This window comes from Sphaeramia orbicularis, chromosome 20 (assembly GCF_902148855.1).
Source record: "Sphaeramia orbicularis chromosome 20, fSphaOr1.1, whole genome shotgun sequence".
Taxonomy (NCBI): Eukaryota; Metazoa; Chordata; class Actinopteri; order Kurtiformes; family Apogonidae; genus Sphaeramia; species Sphaeramia orbicularis.
Window position 1 is genome coordinate 36,270,614 of NC_043976.1, and position 15,815 is coordinate 36,286,428.

Genomic DNA, 15,815 nt, shown 5'->3' on the forward strand with positions numbered 1-15,815 from the left:
AGTGTGTGTGGATAATGACAAAGGAAGTCATTACACACCTGTTGTTGAGTTCCCCATCCTGAAGTAAACTAACAATCACAGTCCTCTGCATATTTCAAAATGAATTTGATCTCATACTGGCGTCAACATGCCATAGAGAGACAAATGCAATCTTAAACCAATCTGTCCACTTTGACTAATCAAACATTGCAGGAAAAAAAACCTAGTCTTTTTTAGGTGATTTGTTTCTGTTTATTATAATATTATCTTGTCTCTTTTGCATTTTTCTGTGAAAATCACGTATTTTCCTATATTTAATTTGTGGATCATGTAGATGGCAAATGACAGTGGGTACTGGTTGAAGACACTTATTTTAATGTTCAGATGATTTACGGAATAAGCTGAAAAAATAAAATGCATGGTAAAGCTGCAAATCGATTTGAAATAAACAATCCGCCATTTTCATCATTTTATTTGTTTTTTCAACAGTAAATAGCATAAAATTGTGGAAACATGCTCTATATGTATTTCAATTGAATTTTAGATTTTTTTGTCCCTGAAAGAAAATTTGGTTTTAAAAGTAGGATTCAGAATAATGCAGGAACATTTACAGGTGAATTACATAGTTATGGGTGGCTGGATTTCTGTTAAAACCATGGTACTTTTTTTTTTTTTTTAAACCTTTTTTTGTGTTATGATGGAAAATATTTACCTTTTCAAAGGTTGGGATGGTGTTTGGGAGAAATATCTGAGTTTTTAAAACGGCAGTAAATTTTAAGACCACAAATAATCACGTTTTCAACACATACTTTTGAGACTGTTAACGATTAAATCAGAAGAATAAGGATGGTAATGATAATTCAGTGAAATGGAAAACACTGTCACTTATCACTGAAGGTTGTGAATTTAACTGTGATTCTCTACATAACAGTTAACGGTTATTAATAATAATAATAAAAAAAATGAATTTAACAAAACCATTAGAGTCTATTGACTGTTTGTCTCTGTGTGTTGATCAGACCTTTATGGTGATTTAAAATATCACAAGTGGAAAAATGTGAATAAGACATTAAATATTTAACCTTAAATGTTACTGATTGAGAACTTAATTTTCTGTGAAATACATTAGGTATCACTTCTTTGCATTAGTCTGACGGTAGATATCAGACAGAAAACAGCGACAGTTTGAGTTGTGAATAGTTTTTTTAATGAGTTTAAGGCGGACACAGTACTCACAGGTTATAGTTTTGTACGCTGTCGGCTTCCGTACATGACATTTGAGAATGCGGAAGTTCATCTCTTGGTGTTCGGGGCGTGTCACTTGTAAATAATAAAACCTGATGTCTCACAGAGAAACAATTCTGTGAAGGAAACACTCCTGAACACTGTTGGTGAGTACGGGATGATTATATGATTTGTTGACGAATAAACTGATTTAGATTATTACAAAATACATGTGGTAAGAACTGTTAAACTTTAACTATGTGATGCAAGGCTTAGATTGACAGCTGTTGCCTGGTCGAGTGAAGACTAGTATAAAGCAGGTAAATACTTAATAAATCTACAGTACTGTGCAAAATTCTTATTCCACCTTTTTCTTTTTCAGGGTTGAAATGAGCATAAATATGTATTTCTGATTCTCTTTTTTTTCTGATACCAAAAGAGAATACAGGAAGTATGTGTACAGTCTTAAAAGACACAAAAATTGAACTAAATGTGTTTTATAGTTTAAAGTCACTATTTAGTATGACCTATGACTCTATGATAAGAAGCAGCACAAACAATTAGAAACATCTTACATGTGTTGAATGAAACCTGGTATTAAACATCAGAAAATTAACGCCATAAGATTTGTGTGTTTTTAAAGTAGAACTTATTAAAATGTTACTATAGTACATGTTTTCTTATCAGTCTATGATAATTATCACGATAAATCTCAAATTATCAGTATAACTTTCAAGTTTAAAGCCTGATTTTTAGTGTTGAGTAAAAGTTGAAATAAAATAAATAAAACCAAGCATCAATATTCCCATATTTTATCATGTAGTGCTTATTTTATCATGTATCCTGTATTGAAACAAAGAAAAAAGGTATTAGTCATTGATATTAGTGCTATTGTTTCTCCTAGTAGAAGTAGCAGAAACAATTCGAAACATCTTACATGTGTTGAATGAAAACTGGTACTAAACATCAGAAAATGAATGCCATAAATCCTGTATTGTCTGAACAGAAGGGTTAAAGACATGTTAAGTGCAAAGGGAGGTCACAGAAGCTGGTTTTATCCCTGAAACCTTTGTTTTTTCTTACATATATTCAAATTGTATCTTAATACAGAGACTGATAAATGCATATATGTGGTCATTAGAACTTTACCCTACCAACAAACCTAATATAAAACTAGGACTTTTGCACAATACTGTATATTTATTAAAACTGAGGCATTTTAAAGGTTTTTACCTCTGGCTTTGGTTTCATATTCAATAAATTATAATCATTTTCATCTTTTTTGTGAATATTTAAAGTCCACTGGTACAGGTAAAACAGATAAAATAGTCTATAATGTATTGTTTTCGATACCTGCCACTTTATTAACCCATGAAGACCCAAACAGCCACTGGCGACCAAAATCATCAACCAGTATAAAATGTTTAATCCCCGTTGTTCCACCAATCCTGTCGATACATGTAAATAATTGGTATAAGATACAGTTTGTCATCTTTTCATGGTCATCCGATATGACCCATTTGGACATTCAGAGGCGCAATAGTGAACATGGAAACGCTGTCATCTTCTACAACATGTATTCACCAGTAAAACCCATGGAGTTGAATCAATGACAGTGGATGGAGACACTTGGTTTATGTTCAGTTAATGATAGATTTGCTGAAAAAGTCACTTTTTCTTCAGTTTTCTTTGTTTTTGATATAATAATCCTCAATTTTACTCTTAGTTTTATGAACACCGGCATGATCAGTAAATTAAATATAGGGAAATACCTGATTGTGACTGAAAAAACACAAAATTCAGAAGATAATATTACAATAAATGGTGATAAGTCATTTAAGGCAAGTTAAATATTGAGAAAAAAATTATTTGGGAACTGCCACAAAGGTAACACTGGTCCTTATGGGTTAATGTTTTCTGCAAATAAGTGTTTCAACCAAAGACTAATTCCATACTTAATACAAAAATATATAAGATTTGTGTGTTTTTAAAGTAGAACTCATCCAAAATGTTACTGCAGTACACATTTTCATATCAGTCTATGATAATTATGATAAATCTCAAATTATTAGTATAACTTTCAAGTTTGAAGGCTGATTTTAAGCATTGAGTAAAAGTTGAAATAAATAAAACCACCACTAATATTCCCATATTTTATGATGTAGTGCTTATTTTATTGTGTATCCTGTATTGAAACAAAGAAAAACAATATTAGTCACTGATATTAGTTCCTTATAAACAAGATGAAAGGGATGTGAAAGTGGTTTATGGTCAGAACATGATAAATAGCATTTCAAACATATGCTGTTCACATGTACAGTACATAGTAATAGTAATAATGAATTACACTATTTGTTCAACACCAAACATAGGTGAGTAAAATAATTAAAATATTGTACATGTTTTAGCTGAGAATGTGAATAAAATAATCCTGAAAGACAAAAGGAAGATATAAATACGTGTCCTTTTATCACTAAACCCTTATTAGAATTCTTTTACAATTAATGCTATTGTAAATTCATACAATTTTAAGTAGAGTTTATCCTGAATAAAGAGTCTCCTTTGAAGTCGTAAGATGTGGTACCCTTCTATCTTTTCTGGATTTGACATAAAGACAGTATTGATAAGTTTCTCACACAATAACTAATTTTTTATCACCTTGTGTTTGTGTTATTTTGTAGAAACAATGGCATCAGAAACCCCTCTGTCCAAGGCCAACACCAGCTTTGCTCTGGCTTTGTTAAAAAAGCTGAGCGATAATGACAGAGCAGCGAATATCTTCTACTCGCCTTTCAGCATCTCCGCCGCTCTGGCGATGGTGTTGCTTGGAGCCAGAGGCAACACAGCGTCACAGATGTCAGAGGTAAAGTACACACACTTGCATACAATGTTCAGCTACTGTGTGAGCCTTTGTTCACTGTGACTCACTTCCACCATCAGCAAAAATAACAAAGATCTGTTCATTTTGACTTTTACTGGAGGCGGTTCTGTATTATGTTGTCATAGTAACCGAATACATAACATGGAAGTGTAACGGCAATAAAGGTCGTGGTAAAACAGCACAGCTTATCAGTTCCTGTTGTGTACAATAGCTGATGAGGTTTTCTACTTATCTATATGTGTGTCTTTAAACTCATCAGTAATTACTCAATTGTATGTGTCATAATTATGGATCTCCCCTTAATTATGCAAATAAAGCTGCAGAAATTACTAAGTTTTAAAAAAAAATAGAAAATATGGTGATTATTTGATATTTGTTCACTTGCAGGACATATATGTACGATACATTAGGGCTGGGCTACAAATATTGTCATTAGTAAAAAAAAAAAAAAAAAAAAAAAAATCATTTAATTTAATTATGATAATAAAAGTCAAAAATATTTAAGTTTAAGGATAACTTTTGGTCCCTTGTTAAAGCTGAAGACAATTGTAAATTGTTTGTAAAAGGCCTAATAAGATGAAAATAATATAAAAGATGTATCAAGACCTGTAAAGACAGACAAAAACATCTGTGTAGTCTTATTTTGTGATGTATTATATGTAATGATAAAACAAAAGCAACACAACACATGCAACAAACTGAAAATGATGTGAAAGATGCAAAAAACGATGTTAATACTTAAAAAAAAAACATAAAATAATTTTGAACTTGAAATAAGATGAAATTGACGTAGAAGACACATCAACAGAAAAACACACTTGTAGTCTTAGATTTTATGATTTAATGCTTATTTTGTTGTTTTTGATTTAGTTAATTTTGTTATTAGTAAAATTAAGTAAAAGAGCAGATCTTTTGTAAGTGTTTTACCTTATTATATGAACAAAATAAATTCTAAAGACAAAATAAAAAAGTGTATATAATGTAATATTTATTGCAGTATTTTTAAAAAGTTGGTTATAATTGTTTAGTTTAACCACTCAGCTCTACAATACATTGATTAAATATGTGCGCGTGAAAGTTGGTGTATTAAAGAAGACATTTCTTGAACAACTGACAAAGGCAGCCACGCCCATAACCATGTCCAGTGACACACCCAGAGAAACAAGTCAAGGTTGATTGAAATGTTAGTATGTGGGAGAAACAAAGCCTCACCCTGAGTATTTGAGAAATTCTGTAAGATCATGACTTTATTATTTAGAAAGTGAGTAAGTTTTTCCCAGTATGGACCCCACGCTGAACTCAGGGTCAGGGAAATTTTGAATTGTGCAATACCTTTTGTGAAAGATGCTACTGTTCCAGGCAAAGGAGTTGCAACAAAATCCTGCTGTGACAAATCGTGTCCTGTTACTGTCTCTTCCTGGCGAGAAAAAAAAAAAAAAAGAAGAAGCAATTACAATCTACCTGATTAATGGCTTTTTACCTGAAAAGTCATTCCCATGGTATTAGCTGACTAAACAGGGTGGTCCTGTCTGTGGCATGACTTGGTGAGTGAGTGAAAATGGGTGTGCATTCATGAAAAAGAGCAAAGGTTAAAGCAACACATGATCACTGACTGTGAGGATCTTTTAACAGTGAGCTACCACAAAGAGTAAACTGGTGTTTCATAGCTCATTTGTTACACAACTAAGTAGCATTAACCCTAGAAATACCATTGTCTGCAGTAAAAGTTGAGAAGGGGCTTTAAAAAATGTCTTCAGCTATGATGGCAAGAAGAAATGTCCGTATTACTAGAATTAAAGCCATTAGAAACATACTTTAAAGCCTATTGAGTTATTTTTAGTAGCAAGTTACATAAAGTAATTCAAATCAAAATGATAACAGATGATGTTAATTGCAGAACATTACAGATCCACCACTTGTTAAAGATAACTTTATTCTCCCTGTAGGGAAATTCAGTCTTTGCATTTTATCCATCCTAATACAAACAGCCCCAAGCATTAGCATTAGCATTTACCCATTGTTCTAAACCCAGTATGGAACATTTCCAGACTAAAATCAGCCTGCCTATGTTCTATATTGTAGTGAATTAAGTGTAAGTTTCTCTATTCTGCCTATAGAAAAATTCAGACTCTTCATTTTACCCATCGTAATACACAGATAGTATCTAGCATTAGCATTAATACTAGCATTTACTCATTGTTCTGAACTCAGTATGTAGCATTTCCAGACTAAAATCAACATGGCCTACATTCTATATTTTAGTGAATTAAGGTTAAGTTGAATTTGTCTTAGTATCCCTGTAGGAAAATTCGACTTTGGCATTTTACCCATACTAGCTAATACATACATATAGTACCTAGCATTAGCATTAACATTAGTATTAGCATTATCACATTAGCATTAGAATATACCAATTGTTCTAAACCCAGTATGTAGCATTTCCAGACTAGAATCAACAAAGGCCTATCTTCTATATTTTAGTGAGTTAAAGATAAGGTTAAGTTGCTTTATTATATCTATAGGGAAATTTGGCCTCTTTATTTTATCCATCCTATTACGAAGAAAGTATCTAGCATTAGCATTAATGCTTTAGCATTTCCAGACTAAAATCAACATGGCCTACGTTCTGTATTTTAGTGAATTAAGGTTAAGTTTAAGTTGTTTTAGTATCCCTGTAGGAAAATTCAACTTTGGTGTTTTACCCATACTAGCTAATACACACACATAGTACCATTAGCACATTAGCATTAGAATTTACCAATTGTTCTAAACCCAATATGTAGCATTTCCAGACTAAAATCAACAAAGGCCTATCTTCTGTATTTTAGTGAGTTAAGGATAAAGTTAAGTTGCTTTATTATATCTATAAAGAAATTTGGTCTCTTTCTTTTATCCATCCTATCACACAGACAGTATCTAGCATTAGCATTATAGTGTACCTGTTGTTCTAAACCCACTATGTAGCATTTCCAGACTAAAATCAACAAAGGCCTTTGTTCTGTATTTTAGTGAATTAAAGTTAAGGTTAAAGTTGCTTTATTATATCTATAGGGAAATTTGGCCTCTTTATTTTATCCACCCTATTACACCAACAGTATCTAGCATTAGCATCATAATTTACCCATTGATCTAAACCCAGTATGTACCATTTCCAGATTAAAATCAACAAAGGCTTATTTTCTGTATTTTAGTGAATTAAACTTAAGGTAAAAATTGCTTTATTATATCTATAGAAAAATTGGCCTCTTTATTTTATCCATCCTATTACACAGACAGTACCTAGCATGAGCATTAGCATCCTAATTTACCCATTGATCTAAACCCTGTATGTAGCATTTCCACATTAAAATCAACAAAGGCCTATCTTCTGTATTTTACTGAATTAAAATTAAGGTTAAAGTTGCTTTATTATCTGTGTAGGACTCAACATGAGTATGGGTGATAATGAATAACTTTTCCTGTAGAAAAAGAATTAAGGTTAATGATGAAGATGCGAACATTTGCAGATGTCCTGGCTTTTGTTGATGAATATCTGTACTATTGTCAAACTATCTTTACAAAGCAGTGTTAGAACTGGCTCTGCAACACTTCATATATGAAGCATTAGACAATGTGGCACTGCAGGACTTATAATGTTGGCCTAATAATGATTAAAAAAAAAAAAAAAAAAGAAAAAAAGCATAACATTTAGAGAAAATGGGAGTGTTCTAAACTTTTGACTGACTTTACTATTGAAATATCTGGTTGATTTATGAGATGCAAGTCTTCTGAAGGTAGGAATATGGCTCTTTTTTAGCATCTCCTCTTCTTGTCACAGAGGGAGACTGTTATAAAGGCTGAAAAATGCCAAGACAATATGTGTTGGAAAGGTTTGATTCTGAAGATGGACCGATTGCACCCTTAGGTACTCTGCTTTATAGAGCCAGAGAAGCCACGACAAGCTGAAGCACTGCAGATGCCGATGCAGATGCAAATGCAGATATCACAACAGATCAAATCCCATCTTCCACGTCATCTTCTCAAGGTGGTAATCAAGCCAGATTTCCTGGATGGGGCATATCACTAACAGGAGGTGTTGGTTGGTGTTATCTGGTACGAGGGTCTTTACAGAGGTTGTGGTTCCAGAGGGATTTTTAACATGCGTTTTCATGCAGCTTTTGTAACTGAAACTGGACAAAAAACAGCAACATCGGAAAATCAGCTGTACTTATGAGACATTTTATGGAGGTTTAGTGTGTGTCCAACAGCTTCAAACTCCACAGTGTTACATAACAGGCAGGAATGTTCTACCTTTTCTTTGCATGCCTTCTTCCTGCTGTACCACTTATCTTTTGTGAGCAGCAATGCTAACCACAATGTGACTGACATATCTAAAAGTATTGGAAACTGTCAAAAGTTAACAACACATAGGAAATTTATTATGAAAATATAGTACTACCGTTTTTGGAAATTTCACTCAGATGGTGGACACACACCAACCCAAACATATTTGTCATAATTTAAAAAAAATATTCTTATAATTTTTGCCATAGTCTACAACAATATGGCCATGTAACTTACAACATGGTGGTGGAATGATATGCATCTCTCAAAGCATGTGCAGGCTGTTATATATGTTACCATTTACTCTCTATTTTGTCCATTTTAGGTGTGTCTTTTATCTTATTAACATGACTTTTCGCTGGATTGACCCCAGCTCAGTGTATTCTCATTTGTAACACCACTCGTCTGCTTTGCCCACAGTGCCTGAAAACTAAAGACTGCCTGGATGAAATCCACACCGGCTTCTCCAGTCAGCTGAGTGAGCTCAACAAGGCCAACGCTCCCTATGCCCTCAGTGTTGCTAACCGGCTGTACGGAGAGCAGTCCTACCAGTTTGTTGAGGTGTGTTTCAGACGGTCTGCGTGGTTTTGTGTACATAAGCTCATAAGTTGTCTGCAATCTCTGTCAAAAAGAGTGATGAATGAGGGGAGTGGAAGGCAGGATAGAGTTTAAGACATATTCTGACAAAAGCTTTAGAGATTTAGTGTCTGCGTTACCAAAATATGTGTGGTGTAATTGATACCCTGATAAAAAATACACAGATAAGCAATAACATTCTGACCACTGACGGGCAAAGTGGTATTAATGTTGATTGTCTCATTCTAATGGGACTTTTCAGTGGATGGGATATTTTAGGCAGCAACTCAGCATTTCACCCTTTATATAAATGTAATTTTTTAATTGCAAATTTGCAATCAACAACAAGACATGGAGATGCTCTGACCCAGTGATTTGAACATCACAATTTCTCCTTTGCCAAAGTTGCTCAGCTCCCTACTCTTGCCACTTTTGCTGTTTCTAAAACATCAGCTTCGAGGACTAAATGTCAACTTGCTACCCAATATGTTCAGCCCAGTGAAAGGTACCATTGTAATGAAATAATCAATGTTATTACCACTTATCCTGTCTGTGTCAGAATGTTATGGCTAATTGGTGTGTAGTTTGGTGAAAGATACCAACTTTATATTTGGTGTCTGTATTAATGCAGACATGCTCTTTTCAGTGATATAAGTGCTGTAAAGGGAGAACTTGTTGCACGTACGCAATATGCATTTGTAAATGGGTGTGATATTTATTTATTTATTTATTTTTATTTCATTTTCTCATAAATTGGAAAGGTTTACTTCTTTAAGAAGAATATATACTCACCACAACAGTACTTAACATAGGAAATAAATACTAAAATATAAAAGATCTGATGTGCTTCAATGTGGTGGTGATACATTGGGCCAAAATGGCTTTGATGCACAAATGAAACTTAGATTATTTTACAGTTTTCAGCAAGTTATGATTTTGCAAGTACGCAACAGTAAATCCCATTACAGAGGTTAAAGGTGTCTTAGAACAACTGCATCTTGCATCAAACACAACTGGTACAAAAGGACTTCTTAAATTTGATAATTTTACAGCAAAATCAGGGTCACGCCCCATTTTCAAAGCCCAGATATCTCAAAACTAATTAAGATACACGGCTGAAATTTTATATTGTGTTTAGTAGGATTAATAGGTTGGAGATCTTCAGTCAGGAGGTCTCCCAGAGGTTTCATATATATATATATATATTGTCGTTATGGTTCTAGGATTTCTTGGGAGAAACTAGGAAGTTCTACAGTGCAGAGCTGGAGTCTGTTGACTTTGTGAAGAACTCAGAGGCTGCACGACTCAACATCAACACCTGGGTGGAGAAGATGACACAAGGTGGATCTCACACACATTCACACTTACTGTAGGATCTTGATCAACCCATGAGTCAGTTTCCTGTCAATGCAATTCTAAAGGAGAACTGGAAAATCATCAAGCACAATCGGGTGGTGAAGCAAACGGTTACAGGAATAATCTCTATTCAGCCCAACACTTTAAGTGCTCAACAGTCATTAGAAACCAAACACATCTACTGATCTAAAATGTTTAATAATGTCTGTACCACTAATACTATCAATACATGTAAATAGTTCAGGTAAAATGCAGTTTGTCATCTTTTCACTGTCATCACATATGACCCATTTGGACTTTCAGGGGCTCCTTTGACCTAAATTATTTACATGTATTGATAGGATTAGTAGTTCAGACATTATTAAACATTTTAGATCAGTAGATGCTTTTAGTCACCGGTGACTGTTTAGATCATTGAAGGTTAAAGATTTACTTGAAAATCAATTGAAAACCCCTTCAGATCTTTTTGTCTTTTCTTGAGGTGTTTACATGAGCCATCTTTACTCTCACTGCGGTGTTATTTTTTGATTTAGTGGAAAATTATGTTACATTTAAACACAGATGGTTCTACATTGAATTTGTGAGCCTGTTATATGACTTACATAAATTTTAATCTTGTTTACCAGGTAAAATTCAGGATCTGCTGGCCCAGGGTGTTGTGGACAGCATGACCAGACTGGTGCTGGTCAACGCCATCTACTTTAAAGGCAACTGGAACAAGCAGTTTAAGGAGAATGCCACAAGAGACGCTCAGTTTAGACTCAACAAGGTAAGAGGAAGAAAATAATCACTGGACAAACACAGATAAAATGCACAGTGGGAACATAAATCTTATACTATCAACTGCTTAAAATGTTGGAGTGTTGCATTCTGTTGGAAATGTTAAGTTTGTGTTCTAATTTTGGCAAGAAAACCACATTTTTTAGGCTGTAGATGAAAAGAAGTAGTCTGATTACTCAATGAATGTAAAAATCCAGTTGTCTGGCTTTTTTACAGCCTGGATGAAGTGTGTTAACATAAGTATTATCATCAACAACCTTAAAATCTGTTTGCTGCATTAGAATGCCTTTTACTGCATATGAAGGTCATGGGAAAGTGTTACCTGAAATGTATAGACTCACCAACAGACACACCTAGTAATCACATATGACTCGACCAGTGATTCACCAGTACAGAGTATATATGTGTATATGTACAGATCTGTTGAGGAGTGTTTCAACACCAGCCTGAACATGGTGATTTTCCTCCCACCTTGGCTAAATGTTTAAAGTGTGTTGCATTACTGACCACGCCCAACAATGATGACACTGCAAAGTCCAGGTCAAAGGTTAAACCTCTGGGAGCTGCTGTTAAATTGCTCTCAAAGCTCATGTAATTTTCATTTGTAACAACACCAAAGCATGTTTTGTTTGTTCCCCTCTTCAGAATGACACTAAGCCAGTGAAGATGATGTACCAGAAAACAAAGTTCCCTTTAACGTTCATTCCTGAAGCCCACTGCCAGGTAATGGTTTATTTCTGAATCAGTAAAATAAACACAGTGTGTACCTGTTACTCTTTACTATTCATTTCTATATATAGTAATTTTTTTAAAAATCTATTTCTTTGTATTTTATGAATTGTTTGTTTTATCTTGTTGTACAGTGTCGTTGAGTGTCTTGAAAGGTGCTTATAAATAAATTTTATTATTATTATTATTATTATTATTATTATTATTATTATTATACACAAAATGCATGTAAAATTAATACACGATATGAAGTTTTTTGCTTGGAGCCTATTGTGTATTTGCACATTTATCACTAAGCCAAGTTCTGCTGACACAAATAGTTTCCATCAGCACAAATAGAAATGCATTATAGCTCTTCATTTACTTCTCCAATTATGCTATTTTATTTGAACATTTTGTCATGAGCAAATAAAGAAGCATATTTTTGCAGATGTATTTGTAAGTCAAGCCTGTCACATTCATTTTTTTGTTCATTTATTGGTTTTGAGCAGAGGAAAAAACTAAACATTTTTTGCGTACAAGGAACTATTAGAGCAAATACATTAATAAATAGAGGTAACATACATCAATAAATAAAGGCGATCAAGACAAAATAGCAATTGCCATGTACACTAGTAATAACAAAATAAATTCAATATATACTGCACATAAACCCTCTGTTTCCTAACCTTTATAAAGTACTATGCAAAAGTTTTAATCCAACATTAGGTTTGTTGGTTTAGTAAAGTAAAAGGACCACATATGCATTTCTCAGTCTCTGTATTGAGATCTAATCTGGATTTATGTGAAGTATAAATAGGAGTAAAAACTAAAGTTTAATGGAAAAAACATCTATAAACCAAAGTGGTTGTATTTAGTGTGACCTCCCTTTATACTTGACATGTCTCTAACCCTTTTGTTTAGATAGCATGACATTTATGGTATTATCAGATGTTTTATATTGGGTTTCATTTAACACATATGAGATGTTTCTAGTTGTTTGTGCTGCTTCTTGTCATGGGGTCAGAGGTCACACTAAATAGTGACTTTAACCTTTACAACTCATTTTATACAGTTTTTTTTTGGGTCTCTTAAGGCTGTGCACATATTTCCTACATTTTTTTGTTGTATGTGACGAAAATAGAAAGAGAAATAAGTATGTGTGTTTATTTCAACCCTACAAAAACAAAAAATATAAAAGTGGACTAACCCTAATCCTGTTGAACAGATCCTAGAGATGCCTTATAAAGGAAAGGAGCTCAGCATGCTCATCTTCCTCCCCAATGAGATGGAGGACAACACCACGGGTCTGGAGGAGGTATGATGCATATTTTTGTGTTTGCACTCATGAACAAACACACGTGCCATGACACAGACTAAAAATGAATTTGGCGTTTTGCACAGATTGAAGGGCAGCTAACCTACGAGAACTTTGTGGAGTGGACTCGTCCAGATATGATGGATGAAGTTGAGGTTCAAGTGGGTTTGCCTCGATTCAAGATGACGGAGACATACGACATGAAGAATATCCTCATAAGTATGGGCATGGTGGACGCCTTCGATATGGGAAAGAGTGACTTCTCTGGTAAGACCTGAGTCTCCACTGGTGTTTGTCAGTGTTTTAAGATGTGATATTACACTTATACAGACTTCCTTTTCTTATTTGTCAGACAGACGAAAAAAGAGTTAGTTCTTTTACCTTGACCTGTTGAACAAAGTGTCAAGGTTTTCATCTGTCTGACAAATAAGAAAAGGAAATCTGTGTAAGTTCTAGTAGACAGTATGAACCTATTCGGACTGATATTACACATGTTTAGGACACTTTTGCCTTCCACTCTGACAGGCATGTCTCCTGCCAATGACCTGGTCCTGTCTAAAGTTGTCCACAAGGCTTTTGTGGAGGTAAATGAAGAGGGAACCGAGGCGGCGGCTGCCACTGCTCCCGTCATGATGCTGCGTTGTGCCCTTCGTCCAGCCACCTTCATCGCAGATCACCCCTTCCTCTTCTTCATCCGACATAACGCCTCCAACAGCATTCTCTTCGCCGGCAGATACTGCTCCCCTCAGTGAGTATGGGGAGCAGTGAGGAGGGGGGGGCAGCAAATCTTCTACTACAGCTACTCCAGAGTCTCTATTCACTTATCACACCCTGAGGTCATTGTCTGAACCAAAAATGCCTTTGACTACAACCTTCAGCGAGTATGTTTACATGCACAGTAATATTCTTGATAAAAATATGACAGTATTTTGAATTTGACCAAAATTTGAATATTCTGGATAATGCTTTTTCCTGAAAGAAACATTGTCTGCCTAATGATACTTTTCCATTAGCAACAGAGAGATTTGTTCATTTTCTTGAAGTTAGTTCTGGTCAGGACATTCCATTGGAATTTGGATGCATTTGGAATACGTATCTAATTTCTGAGTTGTACCACTGGTTCTGCTGGAGTAGAAATGGAGATGCATACTCCACAGAATAGAGACAAATATTGATAGTAAGAAGGAGAAAAAAACATCACTCGTGAAAAAGAATAGCAACAGATGAAAGAATGAAGGAAGAAGGCAGTGTTTGTGCCAAATATTGGTAAAACCCTTTTTTAATTGGTCTCTACACAGCTGTGTGTAAAGAGGAATACTAGTGGAATATTAATTTACATGGGCTTGTTGGGAATTTTATCTTTTTTTAAATAAGTGTAACAATCAGAATATTTAGTGCATGTAAACATAGTCACTCAACTTCTGAAACGTGCTGCTTGCTTTCACTCAAACACAAAAGATTCTGTGCCTTTGGAAAATGAAGTTCTTCCACTTTCTTATCTTCTGTACCATGTTTACAAAAGTGTCTAAGTCATGTATAAGTCCACTGAACTCCACATGCTGCACCTTCATCCCCTGCTTTATCTATTCCGTTAAGTTAGTTAGTCTAGACATGTTTAAGTCATTTATGGCTCTAATGTATGTGCTGCACCTTCAGTCCAAACTTTATCTATACCTACACCCTCAACAATAATTTACCACCATCACCACATCTGTTCATTGCTTCATATTATTATAATGTCTGCACTTTATCTAAGAAACATGCAGCTTCACTGTTATAAACCAAAGGGAATATTTGGATGTTTCCTCATTTAATAATGAAATCTTATAATCATGCAAAGTCTTATATGTAATATGACTCTAAAGTGAAAAAAAAAAAGCATTCATGAAGGTTTGCACAGGCTTTGAATCACGGTTGTATGTTTGTGTCCTGATAGAATAAAAGTGTGTGGTTTGCAAATGTTGTTTGTTGTGTTATTGCACATGTTGCTGTGAAGTATTGACTGATTTCACAGTTTTCTAGACACAGTTTAATCATTGACACACGTTACTACTACACTGGTTATCTGTGAAGAGACGCTTTCCACATCATGTCATATGCTGCTTGGTTAATGTTTAACATAAATTCAAGGTAATAAAGAACATTTTACTGACAGGAATTGATCTGAACTATGTGAACTATACATGCAGAGACAGAGATTAGGAGTCAAAGACATAAATTTAAATACATTATGTAGGAAGTTACAAATGCTGATGTTCCCCTGCAAATTATCCCATGATATTGGAGATTTTATCAAATGAATTAAACTTACTTTATTTGGAGTGATTGCGTTTTATTGACCATGATTTAAAGTTCATCATCATCATAAATCAAACACTTTAAAAACTGACAGTAAGATTCTCCATATATTTGATTGTACAAACAAAATGGCACCACATAGATTTCCACAAATTGGCAATAAAACAGCTGACAAAACTACAAAGAGAACCACGACAAAGTGACTATTGATTTAACAGCAGCAACAATAGGATACAGAGGAAAGAAGGAGAAATGAGATATACGTGTGGCTCCTTTGTCCATTTTTATGCTGCTTGAATTTAATCTTAGTATGTAATATTGTGGTTGATAATATCTGTTTTTTCTTGAAGCAAAGGTTAGTATAACTCACTT

At 34.3% G+C, this 15,815-nt stretch overlaps 1 protein-coding gene across 2 annotated transcripts; it reads left to right on the forward strand.

Annotated features, from left to right (window-relative positions):
- The first annotated feature begins 1,256 nt into the window (after positions 1-1,256).
- LOC115411024 (leukocyte elastase inhibitor-like) lies at positions 1,257-15,104 on the forward strand. Of its 2 annotated transcripts, XM_030122941.1 has the most exons (10): positions 1,257-1,370; positions 3,885-4,066; positions 7,989-8,108; positions 8,828-8,968; positions 10,207-10,324; positions 10,966-11,108; positions 11,765-11,842; positions 13,056-13,145; positions 13,232-13,412; positions 13,671-15,104. In XM_030122941.1, exons 2-10 carry the CDS (start codon positions 3,890-3,892, stop codon positions 13,895-13,897), a joined length of 1,275 nt encoding a protein of 424 aa, XP_029978801.1. In that variant the 5' UTR covers positions 1,257-1,370; positions 3,885-3,889; the 3' UTR covers positions 13,898-15,104. The 2 variants fall into 2 exon arrangements, with proteins under 2 accessions (XP_029978801.1, XP_029978802.1); XM_030122942.1 differs by lacking the exon at positions 7,989-8,108 and having other exon boundaries at positions 13,671-13,897.
- Positions 15,105-15,815: the final 711 nt, after the last annotated feature.